A 17,433-nucleotide genomic window follows, 5' to 3' on the forward strand; every position below is an offset into this window, starting at 1 on the left:
ATTTGAGGATCTGTTCCTCAGGGGTTACATGGGCTTGGGAGGAGGCCCTGGCTCCTTTCTTTTACCAGTTCCGTCTATGTGAAGAAAAGTCAAAGGTCCTGCTCGACCATGGCTGGCTTTGCTTGGAAGCATGGAGGAAATGTTTCCTCTGTGTTGACCCTCCTCTTTGTAGACTGGACACTGGTTCAAGTCCATCTGGTGGGGTCTTCATGGCCTTCTTGATCAAGAGGGCAGGTGTTACCACCAATTTTTAAGAGGCTCCAATAATAGCTTAGAGAAGAAATGAGTAAATCCTTGACTGGAGCGGTGCGTGTGGGCATAAGGATGGAGAGGAGGCATTGAGGAAGGTAGAATTAACAGCACTGGGTGACTGCAAGGGAGATTCCGGTTTGGTGCCTGGGCAGATGGTGTGACTGGTAAGCAAGATGAGAACATAGGAAGAGGACTGACAGGAAAGCCTGAAGCTGAGCCTGTTGAGGCTGAAACACCTTTGGGATCCACTACTGGCTTTGTTCAAAAGGTAGAAGCCACAATTGTCTTTGGGGTGAGGAGAGTAGGCCAGGCTAGACACAAGAACTTGAGAGTTGTGGGATGGGTAAAGGGGACTGAGATGGCATGGGACATTAGAAATAGTCAACAGCATAGGAAGGGCCGGCAAAAAGATGGGTCCACCAGAGTGAGGCCACGAGGCACCTCTGCTTTCCTTGGCCCCTTTAGGCATGGGACCATGTGTCCAATGACCATGGCCACCACCCACCACAGTCATCTCTAGGTACAGTTCTGAGGTACCACCCTAATATCCCCAGAGCAAAGGGTATCTGAGGACCCTGGGAGGATGAACAAGACAGCGACACGGGCCTCAGACGTGTCTCCTTCCCCCCTTTCCTTTTTCTATAATATGGAGCTCTTTCCCAAAGCTCCTCTTCATAAAAAGACATAAGGAAGAAACAAGGGAATTTGTTTAGTTTTCCTATCAGACAAGAACCCAGCACCTTCTAACTCTGAAGACTCTAGACCATGTCCTAGGTTGACTCCAATGAGCTCATTCTTTCACTATCATTGAGAACAACCAAAAGTTAATTGCTATCATAATAAATCAAGACGATTTCACAAAACAAAAGGAAAGAGAGATGGCCTTAGCACTGTGCAATCTAATTCATGTTATTCCAAAGAAGCAGGCCCCCAGCTTTAAATTGATAATGGCTCCTAGCAGCCAGATAATTGATCTAGCTGGTGCACTGGCCTGAAGGGAAATGGCCTCTTTATAGAGATGTTGGCAGCCTGGACTGGTCCATTAGTAAGAGTGAAAAATCAAAACACTGACTGGAAGAAGCCCTGCGACTAGGCTCAGCAGACGTCATCAATAGATGACATCATTTCAGAAATAAGCAAGCTAGGGTCACAAGGCCCCCAGGCAGGGTCAAACTACCCTTCATGGCTCATCACCATCATTCTTTGCGAATATTAAAGTTGGTCAGGGGACCTGGGTCCTCAAACCTTGACCTGCTTCATTTTACCCCTTTTTGCTTCAGCCAAGTCCCAAAAGTTGAAAGCCACATGCAGAGTCTGTGACATGTGGCAGGTCATCAAGGAAGGACCTCAATCCTGCCGTGGGCACAGTCCACAGATTCTCTTAAACTCTGTGGTCTCCCCTGGCTTTTCCTTTACCTCTTATCAGAATCTCCATCCCATAAACACAGGCCTCCCCTCTGCCCTGTCCCCAGGCCTCCTTAGCTCTTTTCTCATCTAAGCTCTGACAAAGAGTAGGAAGCTGTCTCTACTTCGGTTCCTGCCTCTGCCCCTCACTCACATTACCAGCATCTTTGTGAGGGTTGGCTCTAGGCTCTGGGCTTGCCCAGTACCAGTCCTCACTGAGGCCTGAATAAAGTGGCTGCTATTGTTATTTTTGTTGTAGACGGGGAAACCAAGGTGCAGGTAGGCTGGGTCACCGGCAGGTCCTGTTTTTGAATGCTCTGCTATGTTGTAACTTGGGTTACCCATGCCCACTCCTCATTCCCACAGCCTCTCTCCATTTCTTACCACTCTGTCCTTGTGCAGTAACTGTCATTGCCCACCTCTCTTCCAGGCTCTTGGAAAGCCACATTTCCCCCACTCCTGGGTCCTCTTCACAGGGTGGGCACCCCAGATCTCCTCCCTGGCACTTCATTTTTTCTCATGCTAGAAGACTTCCTGGAAGATGCCCAGTCCTCTGCACCTAGTCTTCACTAAACACTATCTGGTCCGCCAGGTTATTGCTTAAGGTCACACTGGGTGGGTGGCAGAGCTGGGGCTGGAGCCAGATCAGGCCCATCCCCCTTCTTACTCAGAACTGACACTACCTAGTCCGTTTTCTGTGAGTTAGGCTGCGGGAAAGAGCCCTGGGCAAGGGAGAAGGTGTGAGACGCTGATAAGGTGGGGCGAGGCTATTTTTAGAGAACTCCGGCTTCCCATTTAGGATGCTAAGAACTCAAAGGCCAACAGGCAGGCATCTAAACCGTGGGACTGTGTGAGACTAGCTCATTTGAGATAATGCACTCAAGTGACAGTAGTCCTCTGTCTGTTTGTTGTGTGGCTTGAAATTGGTGGGAACCTTACTATTTGGCTTCATTTCACCATCATCCCTTTATCTGTTAAGTTCTGAGACTGCCTCAGAGAAAACCCAGGTAGCTTCCGGTTGAGTGCACTATTTAGCCAGGGAAAGCCCCAGACCCGCAGCAGACCACCAAAGAGGAGCTCGCTGGGTCCTTAGACCAGCCAGGGAAGGGCCAGGAAAGGACAAGAAAGCCGAATGAGATTGCAGCCCCGGTGTGTGGGGGGCCGTGACCTTGAGCAGGGGGCTCTGAGGCCTTTCAGGGACACCAAAATGGCGGTGACCTGGGGAGGAAGATGGGCTCTCGGGGTGCACTCCTGACGGCCCAGGACCTGGGTTTAGGATTTGGCTCTGTTGGGATCAGGTGCCCTTCAAGAGTCTCACTGAGGGCGGTGAGCACAGCAGAGGATCCCTACTGGCAGAGGACCGGGTGGAGGAAGGCGCAAGGCCGCGGCGGTTCCAAGGGTGGTCACTGGGGCCTGCCGCGCAGTTGGGGAGACTGAGGCCAGGGAACACTGGAATGGACCCTGAGTCTGCCCAGCTCATCTGGTCACTTGCTGTTTTGCCAAGATGTTGCTGGCTACTCAGCAGAAATGCCAAAACGCGCCCCGGGCGCGCTTCCTGGGAGTGCACCGACCTCGGTTCTAGGAGGACACCACTCAAGCTCCCAGGGCCACCAAAGGCTCTGGCTTCCGCAGTTGTGTCACAGCATCCCGGCCCGGAACGCGGGAACAGGTGGGGAGAGCACCCGGCAGTTCTGAGTTCGCCTGCTGCTCTCAGGACTCGGCCTGGGCCCCTCTCAGGACCCCGACTTAACCCTACAAATGGGGACGCCAAGGTCCAGAGAAGGCAGGGGGCTTGCCTAGGCCACCGCACGAGCTGGAGGCAGCAGGCGGCTTCCTGCCTACAAGCTTTTCCTGTTCCACCTGGCTGGGAACACGCGTGCTGCGGTGCTTTAAACCTGGCCAGCGCCCGCACTTTGGGAAACTTTTCCCCTGCACCCGCCCGCGCGGTTCCGAAGTCCCTGGAGCGCAGAGGCCGCGCGGTCGGCCGGCTGTAGCGATGCTCCGCGAGGCGCCCGGGCGCGGAGTCCAGGGGGCGGCGGGCGCCCACACTGGCTCCGCAGGGTCCCTCCCTGGATCCGGGACCCGGTGCCGAGGGCCAGAGCCCAGGGCGCCCCGGCAAGGGCCGCGCGCACCAGGCTACCGGGACAGGAGCGCCGGCGACCAGGCTGGGGACCCCGATCCCCGGGTCCCGCAGCCCCGAAGGCCACCCGAGTCGGTGGCTATTTATAGAGGGAGCCACGCTCAGTCCCTTCTCTCCGGCGGCGGCGACAGCTGAATATTTTGCCCAGATATGGCTGCGCCCCAGCGCGGCGGCAGGGAGCCCCGCGAGGCCGAGGGGCACCCCGGGAGGACAGGGGGCTTACCCGGACGCGGGGCGGCGCGGGCGCGGGCGGCGGCGGGGTGTGCGCGGGCGGCGGGCAGAGAGCAGAACCCAGGGCTAGACAAGCTCCCGGGCAGCCGAGGAGGGTGGGAGCCGGGGGCGTAGCCGCCCTGCGCTGTCACCGCGCTCCGCCCTTCCCGCTACCTCCCCGCCCTCCCGCCGCACCGGGGGCGCCGGGCGCACCGCGGTCCCCAGGCCGGGAGCGACACCCGCTGGGGGGGATCGCAGCCAAGTGAGTGTCGCTCGGAGCCTAGGGCTCCTTTCCACCCGACTCGTCCCGGGAGTATTTTAAGCCACGTTGGAGGTTCCCGTGCAAAGGTGGGCAGATTGTGATTCCTGCGGTGAGGAAATTTATCACTGTCCTGGCTGCACCTTCCCTTGCTTTGAAGCAGCGACCTGTCCCATCTTCGCAGCAGGCCGGCCAGGTCTGGAACTAACCCAAGCGTTAATAGCCATCATTTGTGAACACGCAACTCCAACGTTGAATCGAACGCATTTTCAGAGCTCAGAGACTGGAGTGTCCAAATATCCACTTAAAATAACCACAGGCTCCACTTTCTTAAAAGGCTAATGTGTTTTCCAGAACAAGCCACTTAACCTCAAACTGAAATTTTAAGTGTCTTAATAAACAAACGGCTCATACTAAAGAATCCAAATGGGCACTGGGAGGCAACTCGGTTTGATTATACGAAGGTGTTTTTGGTGAGGGAGACCCGGAAGAAATAACTCAGAGCTGTAGAGTCTTAAGGACAAACATTTGGCACTGGAAACAAAGATGCATTTCCATATTACAAAGCTCTCTATTAGAATGCTCTTTTCATGGGATATGTGGCTATATATTTTAAAATAAAGCAGCAATTTACTATTTCAGATGGACCTAAACATTTGATTACACACATGAACAATTTTACTTTAAAAAAAAGTATTTATTATTGTTATTATATATATATTCTTTATTATTATTTTTTATGTGTATGAGTGTATTGCCTGCGTATATGTGAGCGCACCTGGGACACGGAGGCCAGAAGAGGGCTCCGGATTCCCCTGGAACTGGAGTTAAGGACAGTTTGTTGCCATGTGGGTGCTGGGAATCAAACCAGGGTCCTCTGCAAGAGTAGCCAGTGCTCTTAGCCACTGAGCCATCTCTTCAGCCCGGTGAATGATTTTACTTTAAGAACACCTGTGCAAGCTAACTAGCAGGGAGGATGCCGGCCTGTGCCTCTGTCGCAGTTCCCTCCCAGGATGCTTTCCTTCTGACCCTTCTGGTCACCCTGTCCTTGCTCTCAAGCATGTACCTCTCGCTCAACCCTGAGGTTCATCTGTGATACTTCATGCCCCTGTAGTTTAGTCTTTCTCACTGTTACAGAATTTCTATTTTCTGAATTTGCCATACGAATATTCCAAATGTGGTATTTCCATATGAATATGTGATATTTTTAAAGTGCATTTTACTATATTAATGGCAATTCAGGTTATTATAAATGGCTCAGCTGGGACCATTCTTTCTTGGTTCTGTACAGGTGCACACATGCCTTGGGAAGTGCTGGGTCAGAGTATGTCTAAGCTCTAGGACAGATGAACCTGGACTCTTTTTTTTTTTTTTTTTTTTTTTTTTTTTAAAAAAAAAAAATTGAGACGGGGTCTCACTATGTAGCACTGATTGGCCTGTAATTCACTCTGTAGACCAGGCTAGCCTCAAATTCACAGAGATCCACCTGCCTCTGCCTCAAAGGTGCTGGCTCAGTTGAAGCCTAGAGCCTTGGAGCCTGGACTCTTGAGGAGGTATAGTACCTGCAGCAGTTGACATCTTCAACAGCACTTGGATTGGACAAGGATTGAAACACTGTAGCCTGTCTGGGAGAAATGGCATCTCACTGAGGTTCAGATCAGCATTTCCCCATGCCCATCTAAGTTGACACCTTTTAATTAGACAGTTGGATTTTCTTTATTTTTGCCCTTTTTTTGTTTATTGAATAAATATACATATCAAGTTACATGTACGCTGATATAACTGTATCTATGTAATGAATATAACAATACACTCCCACTCTGTGCCTCACCTTCTTTGCCTTGTGATGAACACCTGTTCTTAGTTTTAATATGGTCTCTGGCTATGGGTCCTGTCTAGGATTGTTCCTCACTCTGGGTTATGAAGGTGTCCTATGCTACTTTCCCACCTTAGCTTCTAACATCAAGGTCTCCAATTCACTTGGAACTGACTTTGGACAACATAAGGCAGAGGCCAGAATTCTCTTGCTTGTCAAACTACCTCAGCAACACATTAATTTTATACTTATACCAACAAACAAAACTGCCTTTTTTTTTTTTTTTTAAAAAGGAAACATTTCTTAAGCCAATGAAATAGAAACTACTTCTTCCTTAGTTGCAGATACTTTGTGGATTTCTGCCCTTTTTGTTAAAGAAAGGGATCACCATTAACACTGCCTTAATCTATTTAAACATTTATGTTTTGGAAAAAATTTTATTTCATCATTAATTATTTTAATCACCTGTATAAGTATGGAATTTTTATCAGTTTAGTTGAAAATGTTAAATATAAATTTTTAAAACCTAGAGATAATTTATACATACTTAAGATGAAAAACATTTAAAAATCTAGTCTTTTTCTCTTTGTTACTTTTTTTCCTACGTTTCTCAAAATCAAATGATGTTAAGCATGTTTATTACCAGCCTGGTTTCCTCCCCTGAAGTCCATTCCACATTTCCAATAGATCATGAGTGTCTTCAACAGAGGTCTCCTAGCCCAAAGTCAGTATGTTCAAGCCAAACTTTTGCTTTGAGACAGGGTCTCCCTGAAGCCCTGGCTGGCCAGCAACTCACTGTGTAGACCTGGCTGGCCTCTATTTCACAGAGATCTGCCTGCCTCTGCCTCTGGAATGTTAGGATTAAAGGGTGTGCCACCATGCCTGGTTTCAAGCCAAACTTTACATTTTCTACTCAAACTGGGTAAAGGGTATCATTCTTGACCTTAGACTTGACTTCCCTTGTATGCTGTATCTATGCTGTCTGTACTAATAATTCTCATTAAGAACTTCAATGTCTTCAAAATTCTTCGCTCCCAATGTTGCACTTAGTCTGGGGCTTCCCCACCTCATCTTTAACCATTGCTAAAACCTAAAATCCATCCAAGTGCTAATCCATCTGCCCACAAATTAGCCAGCACATGCTAAACTGTGAAAAATGTCATGCTGTCCATGTGAATGACACAGGAAATGACCATTATACAGGGTCATGAGAGCCACCAAAGTGCATCTTCTTCCAAACTCCATATTCCATGATGTCACAAGGGTAAGCCAGAAATCAGCAATGGGGGAGTGTGGATGGCATGCACGTTGTTAGGCAGAACAAATTAAGGCTACTTCCCTATTCACTAGAAGTAGATGTCAAGTATTTATGATGTCTACTCGATAAAAGAATAAGATGTGTCTCCTTTAAGGAGCTCACAACCTTGAGATGACTGACACACAGACAACTAACTAGCTGTGTGCTAGGAAGTGCAGTGAGGTGAGGGCATCAGGAAGGGCAGACCAAACTACAACGCAGAGCTGGGCCTGGTATAATCTCAGCACTTGGGAAGCTGAGGCAGGAGGATCTCAAGTTTGAGGCTAGCTGGGCTACACAGCAAGAGCTTGTTTCAGTCAAAAACACAAAGTACAAGGAATACTGGGGTAGAAAAGGGCACCAGGGAAGGGGCCACGGTCTGCATAAAACGGTAGTGGGAGAATGAATCCCAGGCTGAGGGAATGGAATAAGCATGATTTATAGGGGAACAAGTCTTGTTTTAAGTAGTCTTAGATGTCTTGGATGCAGTGAGTATAGTCAGGGCTCAGATAATGGTCCATGTGGCTGGATGCAGGTGTGGAAGACAAGGTTGAGGAGGGAGATGTGGAAGGCCTGGGTCTTGAGTCTGGACTTTAGGCAACAAGAAGTCACTCAAGACTTGGGTTGAGGGGCTTGGAGAGATTGCTCAGTGGTTAAGAGCACTGGCTGCTCCTGCCAGAGGACCTGAGTTCAATTCCTAGCACTCATACAGTGGCTAACAACTGTAACTCCAATTCCAGGGGAATCCAATGCCCTCTTCTGACCTCCACGGGCATTGAATGACATGGGTATACATATATATACATACAATATACTCATACACAAAGTAACAATAATAAATAAAATATTAAAAAGAAGAATTAAGGTTAGGGCTGGTGAGATGGTTCAATGGGTAAAGGCATGTACTGCCAAGTCTGATGATCTGAGTTTGAACCCCAAGATATACCTGGGAGAAGGATCCAGAACCAACCTGCAAGCTGTCTTCTGACCTCCACATGTGTGCGTGTGTGTGTGCGCACACGTGTGCACACACACACACAAATAAATAAATGTAATTAAATTTTAAAAAAATATTTGGGTGGGGAGTACAGTGGTGTGCCTTGTTGCCCCTTAACAGTGCTGATGTGCCAGAGACTCACGATAAGTCCTCTGCTTTGGGTCGCTTGCTTTGAGACTCATCCTTACACTAGAGTGGAGCAGAGTTATGTCAAAGTTCTCAATTTGCTAGAGAACCCAGCACTGGGACATAGACAACATTTGTGAAAAAGAAATTTTCATCTTAAGATCAGAAAGTCCAAAGATGACAAGGTAGTTGGGTTTATATTGAGAAACATTTTATTCTAATATTATATTAATAATTCAAGGGCAATTTTCCTTGAAAAGTCAACTGTGTTAAACAAAACCTGTTAAATATCTTTCATCAAACAAAGCATATTCTTTTCAATTCTCTACAACAGTCAGAGCCGTGTAGTAAAAATAAGATGTTTTAAAAGCCCCCCTACATTTTGTTATTGCTTAGGAAACAATCTGCCTTAGTTGTCAACATCTCAGAAGCAGTAATTAATTAATTTTTGAAAACTCTACCAGATACTGTGACATAAAGTCATGAATCCAGGTATCTGTGTCAGGCAGTGATGTGTCTACTAGATAGACCACTACTTTCCGGTCCCAAGGGTTAGTGTGTTCAATAACTGCCTGTACCAGCGCCACCAGAGGTTTTTTCTCCACGTGATTTCGAAACACCATCGAGGCCTCCTCCGACCACTGTTTGCATTTCACTCCTAGGAGAGAGAGAGGGAGTGAGGGGAGCAGTGAGCGGCCACTCTCACCTTTCTTAGATCTATTAGAGGGGAAAACTGTGCAGTCAATTCCAAAATAGTTTAAGCATCCCAACTTAGACCTGCCTATGTTGGAAAATGGCTGCTGAATGTTCTTTGACATTGTTTTTCTATTCTGAGTGGTATTACTTCCATAGGCCTTTATCTGTACAAGTTTCCTTTGAGACTTCCATGTTGTTTTATAAAAGGAGGTAATAACCACTCCCATATCCTAAAATGTAAGCTTTAAAATGGAGATGGGGGAATAACATGTCAGCATCAATAATAATAATGGTATTTTAAAAAAAGTTTTCCCCACCACTATGGTCTAAAAATAAGAGAGTAAAAAAGATTCACTGCATAATCTATGTGTAGAATAAGTTTTAAAAAGTACATAGTGTTGGGGATGGAGAGATGGCTCAATGGTTAAGAGCACTGGCTGCTCTTGCAGAGGACCTGGTCTGGTTCCCAATACCCGCATGGTGGCTAACAACCATCCATGACATCAGTTCTAGGGGATCCAATGCTCTCTTCTGTCCTCCACAGGCACTGTATAACACAGGTGCACTTAATATACGTGCAGACAAATACACACATACACATAAAACAAAAATAATAAAAACATATTTAAAAAATTACATAGTTATGCCAGGCATGGTGGCACACACCTTTAATCCCAGCACTTGGAAGGCAGACGCAGGAGGATCTTTGTGAGGTCAAGGCCACCCTGGTCTACATGGTGAGTTCCAGGACAGCTGGGGCTACAGGGAGACCCTGTCTCAAAAAGACAGGAAAAAAATTACATAGTTATGGAAAAGACAGAATCACAATGAAGAGGTCCAGTTACTACTCCTCACAATTCTTCCAGCAGGTACTGTGATCTTGGGCAAATTGGCTAATGTCTTGGGCCTAAGCTGACCTATCATAAAAGAAACTGGTTAGGTCAAATGAATTTTAAGTCCTGTGCATTTCTAAATCCCTGACTTCTGAACTTGTGAGACAGAAAAACTGAAATAAGATCTTAAACAAAACTGATATATGAAAACCTACTTTTCAAGAAACACCATTAAATTAATTAACACAAATTAAGTCACATATACTAGACTATGTAAAGTATAAATTTTGACCCAAGAAGATAAAGGTTTGGGAGTTTTAGACCTAACTTTAGAAGACTTGCTGTCTACACAGCAAGTGGGCTCATGTGTGACTTATGACCAAGTTAGTAGGAAGAAATTTTTGGCAGAGGGTAGCCTGGGAAAGGAACTAGGTAGCAGGTGGGGCCCACAGCAACACTATATGTACACAGGTGTACAAAGAAACCTCATGTACCCTGCTTTTGTTTACAAGGTGATTTTACATTTGTGCTTTTATTTGATTCACCTTATCAGAGTTCAAAACGTAAAGTAGGGATTGGCTGGTAATTTCATAGGGAATTATGAGAGTATGTTGAGATGGTAAAGGGTTTGAATCCAGGGCTTTTCACTCTGAGTGGGAAACATACAGTGAAGAAAGGTGTGCACCAGAGGAAAGGCCATGGAATTCTCCTCTGCCTGATTTGTGCAGGAGTCACAGTAATGTCACCTAAGCCTCCCAGTGGTGAAGGCACCTAGACAAAGTGGCTCACAGAACTTCTGGTTTGGGGCATGAGGTGGTGTGTAAGGAACCCAAGAGTTATCATTCTATCCTAACAAGAAAAAATCTGAAACAAATTGAAAAGTGAGGTCAAAGGGCAATTTGCTGTCTTCCAAAAGGAGACAGACAGGCAAGTACAAAACTGAGCCTAGAGGCCTCAGGGAACCAGCGGTGGCAAAACCTGAACAGTGACAAATTGCTGGAGGCTCATGTGGGCAAGTCCGAGAGCTGAACTCTCCAGCAGATCCAGTCCTGGAGAGCCCTATACTTTGAGGGTCACAGAGCATGACCTCCAGGTCCTTACAGTGTACATGAGAGGAGTCCAGAGTGGTGGGAACCAGGAGCACTGCGAAGCTCTCTGTTCTAAAGGATCCCTGGAACAAGGGGATTCATGGAGCTTGACCTGTTGGGTTTTCACTGGGGCCCGTGGACCTAGGGGAGGGAGATGCTCAGTTCTCACACAGCCCTGCTCCTGCCTACAACCGTCCTGTTCCCCCTGGTTGGGACCCCTTGAGAAGTAGTAAAATTCCCAGTGAAAAGACACAGGCTCACCCCAGACTCAGCATGGTACCTGGTCAAATGCCCCACGCAAGTCACTGAAGGCTGGTTCATAGGAGTGCCTTTTACCTAGTGTGTCACGTCCACCTTCCATAAAAACAAGTGATACTAAAGGCAAAACCACAGTTTGAAGAGACCTAACAAGTGCTAGAACCAGAGTCAGAACAGGAATGGCAGAATGGGCAGACCAGGAATTAGAAACAAGCATGATCAGCATGCTAAGGGGTAGCAGATGCAGACTACATGCACACATGGAGGGATGGGGTGGGGGTTAGCTCAGTGGAAAGTGCTTGCCTTACATGTGTGAGGCTGGGCTTCTATTCTCAGCACCAAGGTTTAACAGAAATATGGAAATTTTAAAGAAGGAAATAAAACAAAAGAAATGCTGGAAACAACAAACACTAAGAGGAGAGAACACCTTGCTGGGCTCTCTATGACTGGATGTGACAATAGAAGCTTCTAAAACTGAGAAGCAAAGAGCAGACTGAAAGAAGGCCCAGAGCAGAGTAGCAAAAACTGGTGGACAACCAAGAAGTGCAAAGGTGGGGGGGGGGACGGGGACCAGGAGGAGAAAAGCACAGAAACACTCTGAATCAGCGAGAGTCCTCAAATTAGCATCACCCCATACACAGACCCAGGAAGCTCAGTGAGCACAAAGCACAGTAAATGGTCCCCAAACACATCTCAGCATACCACATCCAACTTCAGAGAAATCTAAATACAGTTGTGAAAGATGTCAAAGTACCTTAGTTATATCAGAACAAAGAGCAGACTTACATCTAACACCAGAACTCACAAAAGCAAAGAGAGTGAAGTGTTAGAGGAAACAAACCCACTGACTAGAATTGCATATCCTAGAAAAGTACCTTTCTGAAGTATAGGTCAGGGCTGGGGTGAGCTCAGTGACAGACTAAATCTTTGGCATGTACAAGGCTCCTGGTTCAATCCAGACCACATGGGGTAGAGACGGTGGGCAGAAGAGGAAGAGAAGGAGAGAAAGAGGAACAGATGCTTGGAGAAACAAATACCAGAGGAGTCTGCTAGTAGTATGCCTGCTCTGGAAGAAATGCTGAAAAATTCTCTAGAGAAAAATTAAACCCGGGTCTAAGATAACAAAGGAAAAACATCTGAGAGTGAGTAAGTGAAGGTCAAACTTTATTCTAATAACTCACTATATGGCCCAGGCTGGCCTCAGACTCACAACCCTCCTGCCTCAGTCTCCCTAGTGCTGAGATTACAGGCATGTGCCTGACAACTTTTCTTACTCTAACTGATCTAAATACTACTAATAAAGTATCTGATAATCCTAGTGTACCTAAGTGTAACCAATAACTGCAACAATGTAAGTGGCAAGAGGAAACAACTATTTTGCTATAGGATCATTTTATTATAAGGTGTTGTGCTGTGGCATTACTTAAAAGCAGAGTTGAGGGCTGGGGAGATGGCTCAGTTGGTAAAGCACTTGCCATGCAAGTATGAGGACTGGAGTTTACATGCCCAATATCCATGCAAAAAGCCAGGTTTGGCAGTGTACAACCTATAATCTCCGCATAAGGAAGGACAGAGACAGATGGATCACTGGCTGGGCAGCCAGCCTAGCTGAATCAGTAAGTTCCAGGTTCAGTGAGAGATTTGTCTCAAAAAAATAAGGTGAGAGTAATTAAGGAAGACAACTGATATCTTCTGGCTCACATATGCATGCATACACATGTGCATGTGCACCTATGCACACGCACCCCCTCTCACACCATACACATAAAAGCGGACTTAAGGCTGGACATGGTGGTACACAACTGTAATCCCAGCACCTGAGAGGTGGAGACAGGAAGATCAGGAGCTCAAGGTCATTCTCAGCTATACAGCGGGTTAGTTCAAGACTAGCCTGGGGTACATGAGATCCTATCCCAAAATAAATAAACAACCAAAGGGACTTGAATGTATGTTGCAAATCCTAGGGCAACCACTAAAACCAGTTTTTTTGGTTCCCTTTTCATGTGTATGTGTGTGTGGTATGCATGCCGATACGTATGCATGTTCCCACGTATGTGGGAGCATGTGTATACAGGTACACATGCATGTGTGTGTGCACACGTAGAGGCCAGAAGTTGACATAGGTGTCTTCTTCCATCTCTGTCTAGTGCTGAGATTTACAAGCATGCAGCCACCATGCCTGGGATGTTTACATGGGTTTTAGGGATCAAACTCAGGTCCTTGTGCTTGCAAGGCACACACTTAACTGGCTGATGTGCCATCTCCCTAGCCCTTAATAATCACTTTAAACTTCACTAGTCTAAATACATGAATTAAAAGACACAGAGTGTCAGAGCAGATCAAAAAGCAAGATTCAACTACATGTCATCTATAGAACCTAAGAGAGAGGAAGGGGATGGAGGGAGAAAAAGAGGAGAGAGAGGAGAGAGGGAGAGGGAGAGGGAGAGGGAGAGGGAGAGAGAGAGAGAGAGAGAGAGAGAGAGAGAGAGAGAGAGACTCCAGCAAGTAATAAAATCAGTAGGTATACACTGAGGGCAAAGGCACTATAACCTACTGACCTAAGTGACACCTACAGACTACTTCATCCAGTAACAACAGATTATAACTCTTCTCAAGTTTACGTGGAAGCTTCACCAAGATAACCACATTCTGGGATATAAAACATATCTGAACAAATTCGAAAGGACAGGCATGACACAATGTCTGCTCTCAGACCACAATGGAGTCACACTGGAAATCAACAGAAAATGGCTGGAAAAATCTTCCAACACTTGGAGAATCAACACCACAATTCTAAATAACACATGGACCAAGAAGAAACTTCAAGGCAAACTTAAAAATATTTTTTTAGTTAAATGAAAATAAAAAGTCAGTGAATCAACAACCATAGCACATGGTAAAGCAGGGCTGAAAGAGAAGTGTATAGCACTGAATATATACTGGACAAGAAGATGGACCTCCAGCATCTGGCAGAGTCCCTACCAGTGGATGGGGAGCACGGGGCCAGGGCTTCATCCTTCACAGAGAAGCCTCTTGGCAGTGAGATGGCCATGTTTGACAAAATGTGCTACTAGCAAAACTTGAATGTGGAAATGGAAAAAGAGGGCAAACTTAATTTAAAGAAACTACTTAAAAGGTTTGAGTCCAAAGCAGACTAGCAGCCAAGCCATGTACAAAGGGTCATTTTTGCTTTATAACCAATTACTATGAGAATTTCCTTTGAATTCTAGTGGAAAGGCAAAGAGAAAATGGCAAATATTTCAAAATGAGGTGCTACAAAGCCTTTCATTGAAGGCTGGTCAATAAACAAAGGAAGAGTTTGCATATCTAATGGTCTTTCACCTCAGAGACAGAACTACTTTCTCTTGCAGTTACACTTAGGCTAGGCAGGGCTGAGGACTCAGGTAGCAGCAAAAGATCAGGTGGTCCAGAGTGGCTACAAAGCCCCATATCCCATCATGGCAGGCTACAGAGAGCCCAGGGAAGAGCGGAGTCTGCCTTCCCTCAGCCCTGCTAGCTTCCAGTGATCTCTGCTGAAACTGAATTGCACCAGTTGCCTACAGGGGAGCCACAACATCTGTACTACTTTCTCAAAAGATCAGAGGAAAACCTCATCTATTAAATAAGTACCCAGGATGTCAATGCCAATCAAGAGGCTGGTATGAACTTAGTGAGATTATCTATTAAATAAATACCCCAAATGTCAATGACAGTCAAGAAGCTGGTGTGAACTCACTGAGGCTGCACACTTGCATGCTCTGTGTTGTGATGCAAACAGGAAACTCACTTGTCCATAAAAATAACCCACAGATGTTTTGTGATTGTGTAGTATTCCACTATGTAGATGTATAATTTATGTAAAACTGTGTAACAGCAATAAAATCCTCTGCCTGTTGGGTTATTGAGGTTGGAAGTTGCATTGTTTTTTGCTTATTTTTGCTATTATTCTTAGCTGCAGAATTCCTCTTAACATTACAATAGAAAGCATAAACAATGCTACTGTTCAACAATAGGAACAGATGGACTCAATGGAATATTTTACACCCATTAAAGTAATCAGCAGGGGCCAGGGGTGTCACTTAGTTGTACATGTGCTTAGCATGCTTTTCGCCCCAGTGGGAAAACAATCAGCAAAACTATGCAATGATATATCCAAACAGAGGAAAACAGCTAATGAGGAAAACCAGAACAGAATATTCTATCTGTACCAGGACAGAAGCTTTAGAAATCTAGCAGGTGTGCAACCAGAGACAGAAAGCAGAGGAGAAGACAGATACTGCAGGCCTGATGGTGGAGAACGATGATCAAAGACAAGTAACATGATTCCTATTCTGGTTGGGATATTGTTAGCAGTTAAAGAAAAACAAGCTATAACAAAACTCCAGAGGTTAATGTAATGATTTTGTACTTGCTAAGTCCTTAGGACAAATGACAATATAAATACTACTGCAGCTGGTCAGACTGCACAGAAATTACCTGCAAGTTGAGCAGTGACTGCCTGGAATGGTAGCTTTCGGAACACGTCCATCAGGGGCTGTACTTTCCTTATGTTGACTAATTCATGCTTGCCATAGTCCAGTTCATACACAGACACCAGCCCATTGGTCAGGATTCCTTTTAAAAGCACCCTGTACCACCTAGAAGCACATTGGATTAAAAAAAGAAAACACCCAAAGTCAATATATACTCAAACATTCTATAATTCAAAGAAAAATTACCACTAAGTGGTGGCTATCAAAACTGTAAAACTTCATGTCCCAGGGGTTTCCAAGCAACAGTAAATGCTTTTTACAGAGGTTACTGTTGCCTGCTGGGCCACTGGCTCATCTGATGCACTCTGCTCATTCAGGAGATTTAATGACTCATGGAGCTACTTAAGGACAGGAGCTAGTGAGGGCAGAGACACCTGCACAACCCTCCTTAAGGAGAGTAAAACATAAGCCAGGCGTGGTGGTGCACGCCTTTAATCCCAGCACACAGGGGGCAGAGGCAGGAGGATCTCTGTGAGTTCAAGGCCAGTCTGGTCTACATAATGAGTTCCAGGACAGCTGGGGCTGCAGGGAGACCCATCTCAAAAAGATTTTTAAAAAATTAAAATTAAAAAAAAGTAAAAAAGAAGAGTAAAACATGCCATGGGGAGTGGTCAGGACAAGGCCAGGGACCCTTCACCCCCCAGAGGCAGGGATGGCCACACGTTGGCACAGGGCTTGTGTCTAGAAGATGCAAAGATGCAGGCAGGTCCAGTGGAAGCTGAACTACTTGAGATAAGGGCAGAACAGAGCAGACAGCAGCTTGAAGGACAGTGGATATCCCAGTAACGCTAAACGGAGAATCTGTGCAGGCATAGAAGAGGAAGCCAGAGGTGGCAGGCTGGGGACAGAGCAAAAGTTGAGTATTTTAGAGTCTTCCTCCCTTGGAGCCCCTCCCACTCAGGAGTTCCCTGTCCTTAACAATTTGTGTTCATGCTGTTAAAAAAAGAAAGAGAGGGGAGGGAGGGAGGGAGGGAGAGAGGGAGAGAGGGAGAGAGAGAGAGAGAGAGAGAGAGAGAGAGAGAGAGAGAGAGAGAGAGAGAAGTTAGTTGATGATTTTAATTTGCCATAAGAGAATATTAAAAACCATGCAACCTCACAAAATCCAACCTTCTCCTAAAATAAAGAACCTGAAAAAGGGGAGAAGGGTATGGGGGAAAAAGGCCACCCTTGCAAGGCATCAGAAATGAGTTCATATGAATGTATTACTCCTCTGGGCCTACACCAGCATTGAGAAAAATCTAGACTTCAAGGTTAACAGATGAAGGACTGGTTTAAAGTCCTATGGTCCCAACCACAGGACTGTTCACTGCCACTCAAATCTATGGAGGTGGTCTTGGCACCTCAATGGCGTGTGTTGAACTGCCCCTCAGATGGCAGGCCTAGTCATTTAATGACAAGTTTATCAGCTACAAGCCCAATGGCCTTTTACTACAACACACTGCTGGGTTGGGGGTGAGCACTGAGGGGGAGAATGGGACCAGGAAATCCACACAATTGCCCTAGGGTGAAAATAGCTGGAGGCCTA

At 46.1% G+C, this 17,433-nt stretch overlaps 2 protein-coding genes across 3 annotated transcripts in view; both read right to left on the reverse strand.

Annotated features, from left to right (window-relative positions):
* The window catches only part of Tmod1 (tropomodulin 1), an 81,702-nt gene extending 77,653 nt beyond the window's left edge, over positions 1–4,049 (reverse strand). The window contains exon 1 of the mRNA XM_008847661.3: positions 4,020–4,049. The gene's annotated coding sequence lies outside the window, so the exon portion shown is untranslated. The remainder of the gene's footprint in view (positions 1–4,019) is intronic.
* A 4,646-nt stretch (positions 4,050–8,695) lies between these two features.
* Tdrd7 (tudor domain containing 7) overlaps positions 8,696–17,433 on the reverse strand; it is a 69,357-nt gene continuing 60,619 nt past the window's right edge. For both annotated transcript variants that reach the window (XM_008847662.2, XM_008847663.3), the window contains exons 16-17: positions 15,853–16,013; positions 8,696–9,159 (exon numbers count right to left, since the gene is read on the reverse strand). In XM_008847662.2, coding sequence (XP_008845884.1) covers positions 8,939–9,159; positions 15,853–16,013 — 382 coding nt within the window. In that variant the 3' untranslated portion in view covers positions 8,696–8,938. The remainder of the gene's footprint in view (positions 9,160–15,852; positions 16,014–17,433) is intronic.

Source organism: Nannospalax galili, unplaced genomic scaffold (assembly GCF_000622305.1).
Source record: "Nannospalax galili isolate Female #2095 unplaced genomic scaffold, S.galili_v1.0 scaffold263, whole genome shotgun sequence".
NCBI classification, from domain to species: Eukaryota; Metazoa; Chordata; class Mammalia; order Rodentia; family Spalacidae; genus Nannospalax; species Nannospalax galili.